Source organism: Penicillium psychrosexuale (assembly GCF_028828465.1).
Source record: "Penicillium psychrosexuale strain IBT 29551 chromosome Unknown utg000002l, whole genome shotgun sequence".
NCBI classification, from domain to species: domain Eukaryota; kingdom Fungi; phylum Ascomycota; class Eurotiomycetes; order Eurotiales; family Aspergillaceae; genus Penicillium; species Penicillium psychrosexuale.
The window spans coordinates 2,968,633-2,986,661 of record NW_026643187.1 but is presented as its reverse complement, the minus strand read 5'-3'; the positions used below and the strand labels follow the sequence as shown (position 1 = coordinate 2,986,661).

The window sequence follows — 18,029 nt, the reverse complement described above, 5'->3', positions numbered from 1 at the left end:
AACTCCCCCCTTTTCGTTCTTTTTTCTTCTTCTTCCCACCTCGATGCGACACGACACGGCCAGTTCCCCACCTACTTCCCATTCCCGTCTCCCTTTGTTATCGGATGGAGTAGCCCCCCAGTCTACACTATGAAAGTCTATTCATCGGTGATTCCTTTGTTCTCGAAGACGGGCGCGTCGCACGTTTAAACCTTAGCGGGGTTCGAGCAATCAAGACGCGACACTCAAAACGAAGAGCGCTCCCTCCGTTCTCCGTCAATTTCCTAATTTAGTCTCCCAGCCCCGTGTCCACCTTTTTCGAGAAAATTCCGCGGGCGCATCTCCGCGCGGGGGAGGGAGGGGACCATCTCCGTTGGATAAGTATGTTAGCGATCAGCAATATTACACAAGTAAAATGCATGGATGATATTGAACGATCTCGCGAATGTGATGAATCGGTGCTCGCATATGTGGTGTATCCCCTGCATCGGAGGAATCGTCCAATCAACACGGCCAATTTGTCAACGCGACAAGGGGTCGAGGAAGGCACTTGCGTTTCTATGCACGGCACGTTATATGTATGTGCAGACACAGAAATCGGCCGGGGCTCAATCTGTCTCGCAGGTTGTGCAGAAATGGAATTGTGACTCGTCCGTCTGATACGAAGAGAATCAAGCTCCGGGAGTGAACCATGGACCGGAGGTCTTCCCCGGACGTCCCCTTCCGTCACGATCCAGGGATTGGACGATCGCATCTGCGATTGATCATGTTTCCATGGTTCAAAACAAGTTGGATGAACAGGCCTGTCATGCAGCCGTAGATCATCTACATGAACGGAGTAGGAGTATGGAGTACAATAATGTAGACAAAGCACAACATATGGGCCGGACAGGGTACTCCGTACAACATACATACTCCATACCTACGGAGTAGAGGGCTCTGAATTTTATATTTCAGGTTTCTCAATATCCACATGCTACACGCTACACGAAAAGCTTCTGTTTACCCGTGTCGCTGGATGCGGTTACAAGACGCGGGCGCCCGAAGTCCAGACTCGTGTCGGGATGGTCGGTGCGAACGTAGAATTCGGAAATGGACTTCCTGGACCGAGTAGGCAGGCGAATTTTCTATTATTGTGTAATACGTCCGTACTCTGAAACCCACTGACGGCCCGTTGTCTGGTAAAGAGTTTTACGACGTACAACACAAAGCACGCGTTGGGTGGAGAGCGACTCGGGGCTTTGTCTCAACGCTGGGATGTTGGGGTCTATTATTTAGCGAAAGTAAATCGGCGATAGCGCGCACAATGGAGACTTGAATTTCAAGCCAAAATCCAGTTTCCCGATTTACGCGATCAATAATGACCCTCACACCGTTGAGTCGGTTGAAGTCGAGACCCGTGGGGACAGGCTTGTTCAATAGATTCTTCATACATACTCCGTACAACCTACCGAGTTGGAATCTTGCCGAAGCGGTGAAGTCCAAATATATTGACACGAAACGGGCTTCACCGACATGTCTGGCTTTGAGACGGCTGGCTTGGGCTTACTCACAGAATAGGACCGAGTTGGGAGATTCCAGACCGTCCTGGCGTCCACGGCGGAGACGCCGGACCTTGGCTATGGAGTAGTCGGGACGATGGGCTCCAGCAACGCCCGTCTGTCGGTGTCCACTAGCTCAGGGGGCGCCGGGGAAGAGGTTCCTGAAATTCTTGTTACAGTAGTGGGCTTGCTGAGGTGGAGCAGAGCTCGAAGGGAAAATGGTCAAAAATATCTGATTCGTAACTGGTCCGATTGGATCCTCCGTGCAGATCCATAATTGGGCGGGTTTTCGATGGTTCTTTTGTTCGTGCTTTTGACCGCTCGGAGGGGCATGGAATGAAAGACCAAAGACATATCCCGGACTTGCGGCCCAAGGGATTGGGAATGGTGGATCCTCTGGTGTATTACCTTTCGAGGCAAGGAAGCAATAAAGTATTTGCCAGGCGGTCAAGTCACCGCTCTCCGTGTGATATCATTGCCAACTTGTTTTGCTTTTCGTTCCTGGGTCGAGAGCGTTAGACTGGGTCGGTCCGCTGCATCGGGAAGTGGACCGAGCAGCAGCTCGAAGGAGGTCGACCGGTTGGGTTTGCATCAAGAATCGAAGGGTTTGATCCCTTGGTGAAAAACCTAAGCCGTCCGACTTCACCGCCGGGGCTTGAAGCTAGTTGATAAGTCTAGATCCACCAGATCAGATGAAGTTTCGCCCAGGCTTCGATGATCAACCGGAAGTCCGGGACAGGATTTAGGGATTTGGCTTCCGCGAATCAAGGGGGTGCTCAGGTACAGGCTAGATAGGACTCCATATGCCGGTCGATATGAGGTGAAACTTGTGCTAATTCCAACTCCATTTGCTTGTCCAGGTGAAAGAGGCGTGCCGTGTTCGAAGCGCGTTTCCCAAGTAACCGCGTCGCTGGTCCGCGTCCGGGATCTTCGGGCTCCAATGATGTAAGTGTTGGCTTCGCCCCACTGATAGGACCCGGGAACTCGCGATTCCCAATTTCCAGCTCGGTGATAGGTAACGGTGTTACTTTGGAGCACAGAGTACACATGACTGGCAGGTTTTGCGGTGTATAAAACTGCAACTTCACCGTGTGGAGCCCCGAAAGATTTGACAGCTAACTGGGCATTCGGCCGTAGTATAGCATTTGTAGCGCGGTTAGCCGTAATCGTTTGTGCTGGCAATGCAAACTAAAAGGCCAACGTACAACTAGTCAATCAGAAGATGCCCATCCAATGCTCCGATTTGCATTCTGCTCTGCAGATCCTTCCTGGATGTAGTTCGGCAGGTGATGCCTCGAGGACAATACAGGGTACTTACATCGATCCTATGCATAATGCAGTTGTACACGGCTGGAACACATAATCTCGAGCGTGGCACAGTCAAACAGATGAACAGCCACAAGGCGGGGGCAACTATATTAGGGTTGGAGGGCGACAGCTGAGACTGAATCTGGACCAGTCAATTTGTGAGGCGACAAAAGTACAGTGGGATGATCTGTCAGGAGACGGGGCTGATGGGCACCCAGACATAGAATTGATTTTATGTTGGATCGATCTACTTTTCCACATTGGTGTAACTATTTTAGCGTGGGGATGTATATACTCCAGCGCATCAAAGTGCCATTCTCAGCATCGGCATTCTTACATTCAGAGAAGATAAATGCAACTCTATATCTGATATCCCTGTCTCATTCTCCAAGCATAGATTATAGATTCGGAGTTGTGTGACAACGATATTATAAATGTAAGCAATATACCAGCGTCGGTAGTTATGTCCTAGAAATTGATATAGATGTATGTATCCATGGATGTTTCTCTGTAGATCTTGGGACTGGAGGGGTTGAGGGGTAAAACGGATGTGAACCATAGTTGCGATCTATCAATGTCTAGGGTCTGATATCAAACCGTACGATACCCTTTTCCAGGTTTCTCAGGTGAGACTGATATACTCCCCCTGTAGGGGGAAACCTCCGAGATTAGTGAATAAGGGGCTATTCTCACAGCCTCTCCAAGTGTGCCACGATCGAATCGCCTCACATGCCACATAATTTCGATAAACAAAGAATTTCCCCCGTCCCCATAAAAACCCTGAGCGAGGGGCACGATTCAATAACCTAACCCACAACGGAGTACATGTAAATCACCCTCGCAGCGATTTCTAAAAACATTTAAATGATCGACCCTGTAGTGTTTAATTATGATAATAAAGATCCAAGGGGAAAATCAAATTAGACCATGTGGGCTTGCGATCGGGACAAATCTATAGGGCTTTTTTAGAATAATTACGTGTCGATTCCGTATGTTGTATGGTAAAGAAAGGGGGGGCACATTCGAGTAAGATAGTGGGTGGACAGAGGAAGGTAAAGTGCGTGGCCGGAGAGGTGGCTGGGATACCTAGGTAGCGCGATGATAAGCTCGGCGGTGATTCTCGCGGTGATCGGTCCCGCTTTTACCCTCGGATGGCCCTGGTCTGTACTTCGACGCGTAAAAGTAAGCGATTAGCTTAAACCCACGTCCTTTTCCCTTCCCCCCCTCCCTTCCTCCCCTCTCCCCCTCCACCCCCCAAAACCAAAAAACCCGATTTCCCAACTCCCAAATTCCTTCTTATTCTCCTCATCCTCCTTCCCCTCTCTTCTTCCCCTCCCCTTTCCTCATCTAATCGCGGTTGATCATCCCGCCATTCTTTTTTTCCCTTCAGCGTTTGCTTCTTTAATATTTCCTACTTGTGGCTGGACACCACTCTCGATATACCTTTACTTCCCTTTCCCCCCCGCTCAAGGAATGATCAGACATCCCAACGAAATCCTGTCATCGACACGCCTACAGAACCGGTGCGAGCTTACTCAGGGGACAATACCACCGTCCATTCTACTCTTTCTCTAAGAGATAAACCCGCACACATGGCTCCTTCCGCACCTGGGACGGCCAACTCACCGGCCAAGAAAACATCAGCTCCAGAAAAGAAATATAAGTGCCAATTTTGCAATCGCGCGTTTAGCAGAAGTGAACATCGCAGTCGCCATGAACGCTCACGTAAGATTGCCAACATTTCCTATGTGTTATTTTGTTTCTCCCCCGCTAATAGACTCGGAAATGTATAGACACGAAAGAAAGACCCTTCAAGTGTTTAAAATGCCGCAGTACCTTCGTCCGTCGCGATCTTCTTCTGCGACATGACAGAACGGTGCACGCCAAGGATGGCGGAATCCCCCTGGTTGCAGAGGGGCGCAGACGCGGTGGAGGGGTTCAGAAAAACTCATCTGCCCCAGCTCGGCCGTCGGTCACCATTGACCCGACGACCCTGGAGCAGATCGAGGCTAGCAGCAATGATGGTATGGTCGACCTTGAAACTGCAGCCATGTTGATGACAGATTTCCAACATAAGGCTGCAGCAGCGGCGACCGGTCAGGTCTCCGAGCGTTCCGAATCGCTTTCGCCAGGACGCGGCTCCTTCGAGCCCTACCTCTCGGGTAACGCCACTCTGCCTCAGATGCCCTGGGACACGCTTATCTCCCCCGCGGAACCGGGGTCGATGCCCACCCTCGTTGATCGCCATGGCCCTGTCGGCGACCTTCTGATGTCCAACTCGCTGCCTATGTCGGGGCACTCTACCCCGAATGCTCTGTCGCCCTACCCCTCCATGACTGGTCCGGTCAGCCCGGTCAACTACCGTCGCTCACCTGGCCCTAGTCAAGCGTTGACTCTTCCCAAGGCTCCCCAGCTCGCTAACGAGATGGAACGCAACTATGTAGTTGATCGTATTCAGGGATCAGACAGCCTAGGTGCGCTTCCAGATACTTTCCAGCTTCCTTCCACGGTTGCGCTGAACCGGTATTTGTCCACCTACTTTAATCTGTATCATCCTCACTTGCCATTCCTGCACCAGGAATCATTTAAGCCTTCCCAAGTTCCAGCCCCGCTGTTGCTTGCGGTTTTGTCGATTGGTGCTCTTTACACTTTCGAGCGCGAACATGCCTTCATGCTCCACGTAGGCTCCAAGGTCCTGGTCAACCAATTCCTGCAACACAAGGACAACTTTGATTCCCGCAAGTGCCCCTTGACATTGATGCAGGCTACTTTGTTGAACATGGTATTTGAGAGCTGGAGCGGTGACCCGAAGGGCCTTGAATGGACTTGCTCGATCAAGAGTCTCCTGGCCAACATGGTCGCCGGCAACCGATACCAGCTCAAGTTGCGCACTCAGGCTCGCCAGAATGTCCAGCCATCGCGCGAGGAGTGGATTGAGGACGAATCCTGCCGCCGTACATATTTCGCCGTGTATATTTTCTTCGGCATGTTGACGCTCACATTCAACCACACCCCCGCCATGAGCTTCGATGAGTTTGACGACTTGGAGCTCCCATCTTCAGAGTCTCTCTGGAATTTGGACGAGGCTGATGATGAGAGTTGGCGCCGTGGCACGGTCTCGAGCGCCTTGACTGTGCGTGAGGCCCACGACTGCCTTTTCCAGGGTGAACAGACCCGCTACAGTGCTTTCGCCACTCGTGTTCTCATTAATGCCTTGTTCTTGCAAGTTTGGAGCCACAAGCGCAGCTTTGAGGCGCTCCAAGATGTAGTTACCGAGTACAAGCTGCGCCTGGCCCTCGAGACCTGGGAGAACTCCCTTGAGGTGTGCGAACCGGAAACGATCGTGGTCCCGCTTAGCACCCCTCAGAAGGGTCACCCCTTGATCTTCAACTCGATGGCGGTCTACCGCAACACCCGCGCCCGCCTGGAAGTTGACCTTAAATCCATCCAGGAGGCGATGCGGTACCACTCCTCATATGAGGTGGCGGCTGCGATGACCGTCGCTCGTGAGAAGGTCAAGCGTTCGCAGGAGATGAACAAAGTTATCCAACAATGTTTCGAATGCATCGAGATTGCCGCTATTCAGGGCATCAATTGGGTTGCCAAGACATCCGCTACCAACTGGAGTGTTGAGAACCCTCTCTGCGGCCTGGATCTGATGGTCATTCTGAGCCTCTGGCTCTACCGTCTGGAACATGACGATGAGCCGGCAACTGAGGCTGAACTGGCCCTCTACAACAAGGTCCGCAATCTGTTTGACGACGATGCCATCGACGCCTTCGGAAAACTCAGCTCTACTGTCGCCCGTGTATGGGGTAACATCCTAGACGGCGTGGTTGTCTGGGGGTACGTTTTCATCCCTATTTACTCTTATGGTCAAATAACTAACCGCTTTACAGAATCACCAAGTTGATGGGCGAATCATTCAAGCTTCACTCTCAGGCCCTGGTCGGATACGAAGATTCTCTCCGTGTTCGCAAGGATCAGCCTATTCATGCGGTGCCAACTAAGTCGCTTGCTAGCGTCGGCACCGCATACTAAATTTCTTCTCCTCAATCTGTTTGAGTCGATCTGCTTTTCCTTGAAATTTGTGTTTTCAATTTCTTACTCTCATTTGTTGGACGCTTTCATTGGGACACTTCGGAACTAGGACTGGACATGCCAGTGGGCAGGCGGGGTGTTGGGCTTGTTTTGGAATACTTCGCCTTTTGATATCCCTCTCGGTGGTTCCTAGTCTTTTGCTTTTTTTGCTTTTTTTTTGCTTTTCCCCTGCTTTTTATTACACCAGGGAGTCCAGTGTGGTGTTTCTGCTTTCCGTCTTCGACACCTGGCTGGTCCTGTGTGTACTTTCGCACTCCGTGGAGTTTGACTTTATGGTTCATACTAACCCCTAATCGTGCCCTCCGTCCATCTGATTTTCGTGCTTTCGATACCTTTTGACATTTCATGCGTTCGCGTGCGTGTTGATTTCTTTTTTTTTTCTTTCTCATATCTTGCCATTTACCTCTATTTCTTTGGTTGGCTTCCAGCCGCTGTACTTGATGTTAATTGTCTGCGCGCCTTCTACCCCGTCTTTTGCTTTCCATGCTCTTAACGCTCAGCATTGCTTTGACAATTTTCGCATTTGTTTCACCTGCACATGTTTTATGCCATTTCCATGTACTATACGTTATCGATGAATTATCTGCCGGGGACAACCTCTTTCCTAAACACTAGATTGTAGACTTGAATTGTAGTTCGTAGTATTGATCATTTGTAGCCAAGTTGTAGTTGTAGTTATAGGTACATAACCATCTGTAGTATCTAAACCCTCGGCCATGCTTCACTGCTGATAAAGTCAAATCTACTTTCCAACAGCAACAAACAAGCGATCACCAATATCACCAATACCAGGCACGATCATGCCCTTCTCATCAACACCCTTATCAATAGCACCGACCCAAACCTCAACATCACCCCAAGTCCCCGCAGCACGCTTAACCCCCTCTTCCGAAGCAAGCAAGCTAAGCATAATAACCTTCTTCACACCCCAATCGCGCAGCAATTGGATCGCCGCCTCGGCCGTCGCACCAGTAGCGATAACCGGATCTAGCAGCACCGCCAGGCTTGCCGCTGCGGTGTTGGTGGTTGGGTTCAGAGAAGCTGGCGAGGCCGGCGACAGCTCCGACCGGTGGAAGGGGAGGTTGTTGTAGTATTCTACGGGTTGGAGAGAGACCTTTTCGCGGAACAGGCCCAGGTGGTAGACTGGGACTGAGGTTGGGAGGAGGTCGTTTAGGGCTGTGGGGTTGTGTAAGCGGGGTTTTGGACCCGTGGACGTGTTAGGAGTGGGGGATAAGGATGGGGAGTGGGGGGATGACGAAAGGAGGAGATAAGCTGTAAATGCGAATGGAATTGCAACTGTGGTGTTTGGGATTGGATATAGGAATGGGAATTGGGGAATAGGAGAGTAGTACGGTCATATTGCAGGGAATAACATGGGCTACAGTTGCAGTGCTGGCTAGAGCGGATCATGCGGAATAGAAGAATCACTCACCATCAACCATTCCTAGGCCAGAGCGGAGAATTGGCACTAGAGCTAGGTCTAATGGGTCAATGCCCTGGGTTTCATACTCGATTCCGAGGGGCGTGGTGTCCTGGGAATGAGTGTTAGGAGATCGCAATGCTGGTATGGATCTCGGTCTTGGGGATCTATTTACCGTTCCTGTTTTGACTAACTTCAGCCCCGAGAAGGCTTCGACGCCTAGGATATTGGCAATGTCATGGACCAAGCCTCTTGTCTCACGCGGGGTGGTGGAAGATGAGCGGATGAGGGAGAGCTTGGCTTGTAGACAGGGATGGGAGGAGACGTGGACATTTGATGGGAGAGACATGGTGAAGTATAGAGGGTATATAAAGAGGAAAGAGGAAAGAGGAAAGAGGAAAGAGAGAGAGAGAGAGAAGAAGAAGAAGAGGAGGAGGAGGGAGACAAGACACACCTCTTTATCTTCTTCCCCTCATATACTTTGCGAATGACCGCCAATCTTATCGGACTCCACCTGATCTCCGGTCTCCGGTTCTTGGCAAACTTTTCCCCTTATCCTCCCTTCAACACTGAAACGGCAATGCCATCAACTGCCGATGTTGATAACCCCTCTCAAAACAATGACCCTTCAAGAGAGGCCCAACAGGCAAATGCAAATGAATCATGGCAAAACTCGGGTGACCGCGCAGCACCTGTACCACAACCTGCATCTGCTGCGCCGCCCCTCTCCAAACACGCAACCCACATCTACACCGTCTCCTATCTAATCTTCTTCTCGCTCTGGGGTACACTGGCCCGCCTAGGCCTACAGGCTCTGACATTCTATACAGGCGCGCCTGTCGTAACAGGGGTGTTATGGGCAAATGTAGCCGGAAGCCTGGTAATGGGTTTCCTGAGCGAAGACCAGCAGTTATTCCGCGAAGAATGGGGCAAAACAATAACCAAAGAAGCACCTGCAGATGCAGTCGATACTGAGCCCAAAGTCAAGAGCCGGAAACATATGGCTGTGAAGAAGACCATCCCTCTGTACATTGGTCTGACGACCGGGTTCTGTGGCTGCTTCACCTCCTTCTCGTCCTTTATGCGGGACGTCTTCCTCGCCCTGGCAAATGCCCTCCCCGATCCATCGCTGCCAACCGGATCTCATATTGCCTCCCGTAATGGTGGGTATAGCTTTATGGCGCTGGTCGCTGTGATTATACTCACCGTGTCACTGAGCCTGTCGGCACTTATCGTCGGCGCGCATCTTGCCCTGGCTCTAACACGCGTGACACCCACTGTGCCCTTAGCGTTCACACGCCGAGTCCTCGACCCTCTTATGGTTGTGCTTGCCTGGGGATGTTGGCTCGGGGCCGTGTTCCTAGCCATCTGGCCACCAGACCGACATAATGGCCCGGATGTGTGGCGCGGCCGGGCGGTGTTCGCTATTGTCTTTTCACCGCTTGGCTGTCTCCTTCGGTTCTATGTCTCGCTGCACCTGAATGGCAGGATTCCGACCTTCCCCCTCGGCACGTTTACGGTCAATATCTTTGGGACTATCATCGAGGGTATGTGCTATGACTTGCAGCATGTCAGTGGTCTTGGGGCGGTGGTTCCTGCTGCTCTGACAGGTTGCCAGGTGCTGCAGGGTGTTATGGATGGATTCTGCGGGAGCACGACCACTATCAGTACCTGGGTTGCTGAATTGAAAGGACTGTCTCATCGGCGTCATGCGTATTTGTATGGAAGTGCCAGTGTGCTTGTCGCGCTTGGGTTTTTAGTGGTTATCATGGGTTCGTTATTGTGGACGCGTGGGTTTGACGAGCCTGTGTGTGGATAGATGGCTGGTGGTGTAATCTAATGTAAAATATACCCAGAACGATTCAAAATGTCAACTCTATGAGTCGAATTGATATGGATACCACTTGGAGACAATATCAAAATTACTCCAAAGCATTACGCCATACTTCCAGAAAGCTTAGTAGACTAGGCATGACGTGGGACTCAGTAGAAGACCAGGAGTCTTAGAAGGTACAACAACTGTTGGAATGGCAGGAAGGGCTGCTTCCAGGCAAGAGCGGTCCTGGGTTTCTGCTGAGGAAGGAACGATAAACAAAAGTGAGTATAAATAGAAAGGTCAAGGCAGATATTGTAATTCCCAACACCCATGGCTCAGATGGGATGCGCTCTGTTCCTCGAGCAGGGTGATATTAGTCCAATGCCAATGAGGAAACTGTCCCTAGGCTAGCTGCTGTTGAAGAACCTCTGGGTTCCTTTTTTTCTCCTTTGGGATCATTTGAAGCTATTCACACTTCTGACCCACATAACCCTATCCCGAATTTCTTCTTCTTTCAAGGTACATCCATTCATCGACTGATTACAAATCTTTTCTTTCATTGTGGGCTTAGTCTGCAATCTCCTTCTCGTAGCGTTCTCCTTGTCATACTAATTGCTCCTAGCTAGCTGCCATACAACATAACATGTAACATCATCATAAACCCCAGCACAACACCTTACTCCCTACTAGGCGCAGGCCCAATCTCAACAGGCGGACCAATCCCACCCCCAAATCTCCTCGCCGGACTCGCCCGACTGGAACCCATCAACGCGCAAAAGACTCTGACTCAAACTCCTCCCCCCTTCCAACGCCACCCAACAATAGACTCAAGCGCAATCCCACCTCCAACCAGACTAACAGAACTAGCATCCCTACCCGCAACCCCGCTACTCCCAAGCGGACTAACAGGACTAACAGGACTAAGCGGCATAGCCTGACCAGGCAGACTCCTGATCTGCGATGTGCTCGCATTCCCCTTTCCGGCCGCGTACATCTCCATCCCGTGGACTGGTAGCTCGGCGCGGTTCTCGGGCATGCCGACGCGGTCGAGCATTTTTTCTTGTACGGCTGCTTTGGGGTTTGGGGTGGATGTGTCCTTGAGGCCTGCTGTTATGGAGGTTGTTGTTCCTAGGGGTTGTTGGGTTGGGTTTTTGCTGCGGAAGGCTTTGCGGCGGGCGAGGTCTTGGGCGTCTAGGCGGGTTTGGGATACTGGGGCTGGTCGTTAGGGGTAGTGTAGGTATTATGCTAAAGTAAATCGCATTGAAGTTGTATGTATGTACGTGTTTGACATGACCACGGACGGTCTTGCTGATCTTTACATCGATATAGGATGGAAAGGAGAGTGGGAGAGGAACTCACCATTCCAGAGAGCAACGTATGCTCCCATAACCACTATACACAGAGATAAGAAGCCGAACATCAGCCCTAGCTCGTGGCGGAGCGAGGGCATCGGTACGTAGGATGGATATTTGTCCGAAGCCATGGCGAAAGTTAGGGCTGTACTCCGTAGTATAGTTGCCTTTGGAGTCGAGTGTAGCGAGGGTATATGCCCACTTGTATTAAAACGAAAGATCTCTCTTTCTAAGGGTATTTGAAGATAGATTCGAGGGAAAACCAAATATCAACATGACAGTTCCCGAGAACTCTGCGTTTGCCCCGGTAATGGGTGGCTCATCTAGTAACAAAGAAAGCCACCCCAGTCCGAGTCTAGCCATGAGAAAGGCGTAAACTAAGAAAAATGTTGTCTGAAAGAAAAGGAAGAAAAGCAAAAACGTATAGTCAGTTCGTATTGGCCATATCTATATATACTAATTAGGTCATACACACGGGAGAATCTGCATTAGAATCAAAAAGGTATCATGTACAACATGCGTACAACATGTAACTCTATACTCCCAACAGTACCGAGTAACTCAGCAAGTCGGGGAATGCGATAGGTAAAAAAGGGGGCTCAAAGATCCAATCCCACGCCAGAACACAAGGCCATGGATGCAAAAATAGACAAAATGGTAAAAATTCGCTGCAAAAGACCATAAGAAAATGAAGATAAAGAAGAAGGGTCGCAGAAATATGTCGAGCAGAGTAAAAGATAAACAGAGTTCGAGCGGTGCCCGGCGTTTCACGTGTCGTGTCAAGAGAAAAAGAAGTAGTCGAAGCGGAGAAAAAAGTATATGGATCGAAAGTCGGAAGAATCTCAAGCTAGGGTTCGTTTCAAAGCAGTCCATGCCGACAATCACCCGAGCATGACAGCCGCCAGAGCAGTAAAGGTCAATCCGATCGCCATGCCAATCCATGGGGTCTGGCCGAGGGAACCCTCACTGCGCGCGCGAAGGACATAGCGAGCAGCGAGCAAGCGCATCTCATCAGATGGCAGATCATGGTCCGCGAATGGTGCGAACTGTTCCCGCGGGGCGAGTTCTGGTAATGAGACAGCGGGCGAATTGTGTGCAATGTCGGAGGAGAGGCTGGCACCTGCGGCGGGTTGTTGTGAGCCGGCGAGCACCGCGGCCGGGGCAAGGAAGACCAGGAAGGTGGATGGTTTCATTGTGGCAGATTATAGATGTATAGTATATGAAAATAGACTGGCACGCAAATGCTTTGCGTTGTTGCCTATGGAGGACAAGCAACGCCAAGCTGACTGGTGCGGGTCGTGGGGATCGGGGGGTCTGGAGTTGGCAAGGCAACAGTGCTGCAGATGTAGGTGGAGAAGAGGTTGGAAGTGACGATATTGACTCAGATGAATCTCTTCATGAATACAAGGTATAAGTTGCGAGGATCTCAAAGCATGCCACTCAGGTCCGACACTGTCCGAGTGGGTGTGTTGAATTGTCGCAGTCAGGCAACCGGGGGAATAGGGGGCCAAACACGGAAGAGGGGAGTATCCGGGGTATTTCGTCTTTACTCTTTCAATTGTCAGAACCCAACTCACTCTTAGCCGTAGAGGAGGATTGAAAGAGAGAACGAAGAAGGACAAGAACCCAAAAAGCCGAAACAGCCCAGGGGGGGGGAGGGAAATTAAGGGAAAAACAAAATGAAGCCAGTCAGGCCGAGGCTCTGATTGGCCGAGCCGCTCTTTGGCTTTCTTTGGCCCTGTGTCCCTGGGCCGTCCAGGAGTGGGGGTGTGTCCCTGAATTCTGCGGGCTCTGATTGGTTACCCAGTTTCCCAGGTCTGAAGCTATCCAAAGTGTTTATTTATTCTTTATTATTCTTTATTTTAGTCGGGATATCCTCTGGATGCGCTGCTGTTAGGGTGATTCAATAATTCCAGATTCATATTGATATATGCATCTATAGCATACATGTTCACCCTGTACATACAATAAAAATCCCATCTTGTTCCGTCAAGTTCTAATTATAGCTCAAGGCATCCCGAGGCTTAACGGACAGCGCCACTTAGGATCGTCAACGCAGGCGCAAAGTCCGGGCGAATAGACGAGCACACCCCGCAGGCAAGATGACGACGCGCATTTATGGGTGATACCAAAATCAAGATATTAAGACCCTTGCGCTTGGCATCGACCAGATCAAAGGATGGCCATCGATTTGAGCACGCGGTGCACTGGCAGCAATCCAACCGTTGATCAGCCTTGATATCCGCTCTAATCCGAGCCCGGACTTTTTCTCATGCTGTCTCTGCGCAAAAGTACCCCCAGCCTCAAAAACAAGCCGTTGAGATAAGCTCCACACACAAAAACAGATCCGGGTTCAGTGGACCGACGTGTTCTCTTCGGTTTTGCAGTGCGCGCAAGTCTTTGCGGTATTGTCCGTGAGCATATCCGTTGGTGTAGCTTCTCCGTCCTGCGGAGACACCGGGGACTGCGATTCTTTAGATAGACTGGCTTGCAAGTTTTTCAGCCTGACCTGCTCTCGCGCTCTGCGAACTGCAAGGCGTATGTCGCTAGGCAGGGAATTGGTTTCCATTAAACAGTCCGCACAGGCGCGGCAGTAATACCCGGATTGAGCGTTCTTCGCTTCAACTAGCCGGCGCTTGCTGCTGGGGGCGGTGATCTCACCGCAGTGGACACAAGGGCTTTTCAAAACTCGTGGATTGCTTTGCATACGGGTCGCTCTGAGCTTCCTGAGCGCTGCAATTTTGACGGTGCTTGGCAAGGCGTCCGTTTCAAGTAGAGACCGCGTACATGGCTGGCAGTAGTAACCTGCCGCGGGATTCTGAGGCTCAACGAGCCTACGTTTGCTGCTAGAGATGGTCTTGTCACCGCAGTGCATGCAGGGGTATTCGCCGCGGCTCTGTTTCATCTGTTTGGGAGACTTGGAATGTTTGCGGGCCCCCGCTGATTCTCCAGTCGAAGTAACTGACTTATTATTTTTCGAGGCGACAGTAGGAGGACGCCTACTCCGCATCTGTTTGCGGTACTGGAACGCTGCGAGATCTAACTCGGTTGGGAGGGTACCGTGATGATTGACATGCCGAACGCATGTCCGACAGTGAAACCCAGCAGAAGGGTTGTTCGCATCAATGAATTTACGGCTGCTTCTCGGAGCCGTCATCTGGCCGCAGTGCCCGCATGGGCTTGTTTTGCTTGCCTCTCCACTCGCCCTGATCAACCTCCGCCGATGGATCCCTACAAGCTGCTCCTCATTTGGCAGATGGCCATGGGCACGGATGTTCCGAACACAGGGTTTGCAATACCAGCCGCTGGAAGGGTTGCCAGGCTCGACATGTTTTCTAGCCTTGGGGATGGTTTTTCCACCGCAGTGTGCGCAGAGTTCTGGTTCTTTGGCCGCAGAGCTCTCATAGCGAGATTGTTGAGCCCACAATCCCTTGCCCTGGCCCCGGATAGTGTGTGCAGGTCTCAAAAGATCACCGAGCAAGCTCCGTAGCGAAAAAGAAGCTTTGTTGGCATGGTGTGGAAATGTCGCGGACCAGCGATGTGCGCAATGCGTGTCGCGCAATTGTGAAAAGGATCTCAGGTGTTGTGTGATATTTTGTTTTGTTTGCAGTCCATTGCGGAAGAATTGCGCATAGGGTAGGTTGCATTGATATCCGAGAGGACGCAACGACATGGCGAAGGTTCGTCACTCGTGTAGCACCGGAGACACTTGATTTGGTCTATGCAGGCATTGTAGAGGGAATGTGAGTAGTTGGATTGGCCGAATTGTCGCTTGTGCTCGACCGTAGTTGCTATTGGGCATGGAGGATGTAATGGTCAAATGCTCTGAATTCGACACGCGCAAATAAAGTTCGTGTACGGAGCAGCTTGCGCGATAGTTAACTAGGCCTTGGCACTTTTGGTGAAATTACTAAGCTGGTCCGCAGCCATTGTAAAGTCACACAAAAGTAGGAATATAGCGTGCAATACAGTTGTATTTTTCTCTTAGCTACGAAGAGAGACTGGGAGAGAAAGAACGGGCAGAGACAACTAACTATCTCTATCGCAATCCTGCACATACATATAAAAATGGTCACGTGATTACAGATGGGATGAATCCTTGAGGAGGAAAAGGGAAACTTTACCCCAGTCTAACTATTTTTAGTGATTGTCAAGTTAACAACCAAGATAATTGCTGCAGTAAGTTTGCAAATTTCTTTTCCATTCATCATAAGACGCCTTGTAGAGGTATCAAAGCATCTCATCCCAGTTCGGCGTGACTGTGAACTTGCCAGATAATTGGCCCATAGACCAAACATGTTTTGGTATGTCTTCTTCCGACTCCGGTGACACCTTCGACAAGATGACGGCTTCCTGGACGAAACCAACCGGTGCTCCACGATCCAACTCCATACTGATTCCACCCCAATCTAGGGTCACACGGCCGGACTGGTGTACATTCAATTTGCCGACACGGCCTGTGGGCAAAGACCATGGATGGCCGGCTGTGATGACACTGTTCTCTTTTAATTCGGTTGCTTGGGTGCTGCCCACGATTTCCACGTCGTCGCCTGCTTCACGCTTGATCTCGTTCGGCGGAGGTGCGGTTGCTGCAGCTTGGTGTTGATTGTCTTGGGAAGAACCGGCGACTCTGAGGTAGGGGGTCATCGGTGGGAATTGCATGAGGAACATCTGGCCATGTAGAGGGTTGTCGTCTTCCTGTTCTTCTTCCTTTTCTTCGCGCGGTTGGTCACCTTCCTGTCCTTCCACTGCCGCGGGTTTACCTTCGGCAGCTCCTTCGGTAGTTTCTGCTTCTGTGGTGGCATTCTTCGACACCTTGGGAACAAGAAGATCCTTAATTATAGCCAAATCTTCCATGTGTCGGTCATATTCGTCGATTTCCTCCTTAGTGTGAAGTAGGCTGCGTGGATCTGGGATTTCGGGCTCAGGCGTGGGTTGAGTCGATCGTAATTCTGTTGTGCTCCTCTTTGTTGGGCTCATGCTCTGAGCCGAGCGCACACGAACATTATGCTCTGGTAGGAGGTCATCGTCATCTGCATGTGGAATAGCATCCGGCATAGTTGTATCGTCGTCTCGGGGTTCGGGTTTAACCTTGGTAGGTGTACGGCCGACATCCTTCGCTGCTTTCTCCTTCTCTGCTTTTTTGCGGAGGTCGGCGGTTCTGCTGGTGCTAGATTCCATGTTGACGCTGATGACTCTTTCCTCGTGTTCATGTCGCTCAACACGAACAGGGCGAAGTCCGCGTTCCCCGCTCGACCTGCTAGGTTGTTTGCCCTTGAAATCCTTCGGCGTATCCCAATCCTCCTCGTCGCTATCGAGGTTGATATGATCGATGCTGACACGGAGTGCATTCTCTTCGTCGTCTGAAGAGTCATATGCGCGCCCACGGTTGACCCCAGTAAGACCAGACCGATTGTATCCCGAGCCTGCACCACCTGCGCTTCCTCCATAACCACCTCCACTTCCGCCGCCGTAACCACCACGGCCTCGTTTCCCGCCTCGGCCACCAAATCCACTCATGCCCATAGCCATAGGTCCACCACGGCCACGGAACCCAGCACGACGAGCAGTACCGCCACGGCCACGTTGGATAGCGGCAGCCTCCTTCAGACGCTCGTTGTATCGTTCTTGTTCAAGTCTCTCTATCTCATCTCGCTCCTGCTTGCTGCGACGTCCAACGGCCTTCGGTTTGTGTTTCATGACTGGTTTGGCCGGCTCACCACCAAGCGCGGATGGAGGCCGACTGCTGGGCGCGATACTGCCGGAGGGCGTGCGTTTGTTCAGTGATTGAAGCCGTTGTACTGAGGCTCGACTCGCAGGACCGGGCGCGCCAGTTGCCGTGGGAGCATTTTGCGCAGTGTCCCCGCCAGCGGGAGTAGGAGTAGTTGTGTCGGTTCGAGCACCGCGGTTGGCGGCCCCTCCACGGGCGCTTCCACGAGAGGCAGCTTTGGGAGGCATTGTGGTCGCTTTTCAGACAAGGCGCTGAATGCGGCTTGCTGGGCGGTTGGAGAAAAGTTCGTGTAGAGGGGCTGGTTTGCGCACCGCGTTACATGCAGTCTCAGCGTTGGTATACCTAAATTATGTTCCCGTTAAAAGCGAAAATGCAACTAGAAATAAGCAACACGCCGTTTGGCAAAAGAATGCAAGCGTTTTGAGGTTCGAGAAAGTTAAGCTCTTTAAAAAAGTTGCGGGGCCAATCACACCGCCCTTGTCATGTGACTCTATGTAACTTAAGCCATGATGAGACGACTAAATGGAACGTCGGAAGACTGAAGTGCAAAATAAAAATTTGAAACCCTTTCATTGACTCCCTAACTATCCGGAAGACGAAATAGGTCGAGATCGGCCATATGTTCTACAACTTGTCACGCTTTGACCTCGCCGTCCCTCGGAAGTATATAATGCTTCCGCTACTGATCCGTACACCACACACATGAAACCGACATAGACAATGATAAATAACCCAGTAGCATTGATTCCGAATGAGCGAGTGGATGTGACAAGAAGCATAT

General features: G+C 51.1%; 7 protein-coding genes across 7 annotated transcripts; 2 read left to right on the top strand and 5 right to left on the bottom strand.

Moving 5' to 3' along the window:
* Positions 1–4,420: 4,420 nt before the first annotated feature.
* N7518_002314 (C2H2-type zinc finger protein) lies at positions 4,421–6,869 on the top strand (the record flags this gene model as incomplete). Its single annotated transcript, XM_057183242.1, has 3 exons — positions 4,421–4,553; positions 4,622–6,674; positions 6,728–6,869. The coding sequence occupies 3 exons, from the start codon at positions 4,421–4,423 to the stop codon at positions 6,867–6,869; spliced, it is 2,328 nt and encodes a 775-aa protein (XP_057044692.1).
* An 802-nt stretch (positions 6,870–7,671) lies between these two features.
* Positions 7,672–8,698, bottom strand: N7518_002313 (uracil phosphoribosyltransferase; the record flags this gene model as incomplete). Its single annotated transcript, XM_057183241.1, has 3 exons — positions 7,672–8,105; positions 8,362–8,461; positions 8,525–8,698. 3 exons carry the CDS (start codon positions 8,696–8,698, stop codon positions 7,672–7,674), a joined length of 708 nt encoding a protein of 235 aa, XP_057044691.1.
* A 138-nt stretch (positions 8,699–8,836) lies between these two features.
* Positions 8,837–10,168, top strand: N7518_002312 (FluC/FEX family fluoride channel; the record flags this gene model as incomplete). The annotated part of the gene is made up of 1 exon (XM_057183240.1): positions 8,837–10,168. One exon carries the CDS (start codon positions 8,837–8,839, stop codon positions 10,166–10,168), a length of 1,332 nt encoding a protein of 443 aa, XP_057044690.1.
* A 784-nt stretch (positions 10,169–10,952) lies between these two features.
* On the bottom strand, positions 10,953–11,648 carry N7518_002311 (uncharacterized protein; the record flags this gene model as incomplete). Its single annotated transcript, XM_057183239.1, has 2 exons — positions 10,953–11,380; positions 11,525–11,648. 2 exons carry the CDS (start codon positions 11,646–11,648, stop codon positions 10,953–10,955), a joined length of 552 nt encoding a protein of 183 aa, XP_057044689.1.
* Positions 11,649–12,398: 750 nt separating this feature from the next.
* N7518_002310 (uncharacterized protein) lies at positions 12,399–12,710 on the bottom strand (the record flags this gene model as incomplete). Its single annotated transcript, XM_057183238.1, has 1 exon — positions 12,399–12,710. One exon carries the CDS (start codon positions 12,708–12,710, stop codon positions 12,399–12,401), a length of 312 nt encoding a protein of 103 aa, XP_057044688.1.
* Positions 12,711–13,870: 1,160 nt separating this feature from the next.
* N7518_002309 (uncharacterized protein) lies at positions 13,871–15,190 on the bottom strand (the record flags this gene model as incomplete). Its single annotated transcript, XM_057183237.1, has 1 exon — positions 13,871–15,190. One exon carries the CDS (start codon positions 15,188–15,190, stop codon positions 13,871–13,873), a length of 1,320 nt encoding a protein of 439 aa, XP_057044687.1.
* A 557-nt stretch (positions 15,191–15,747) lies between these two features.
* N7518_002308 (putative DNA-directed RNA polymerase III RPC4) lies at positions 15,748–17,475 on the bottom strand (the record flags this gene model as incomplete). Its single annotated transcript, XM_057183236.1, has 1 exon — positions 15,748–17,475. One exon carries the CDS (start codon positions 17,473–17,475, stop codon positions 15,748–15,750), a length of 1,728 nt encoding a protein of 575 aa, XP_057044686.1.
* Between the last annotated feature and the right edge of the window lie 554 nt (positions 17,476–18,029).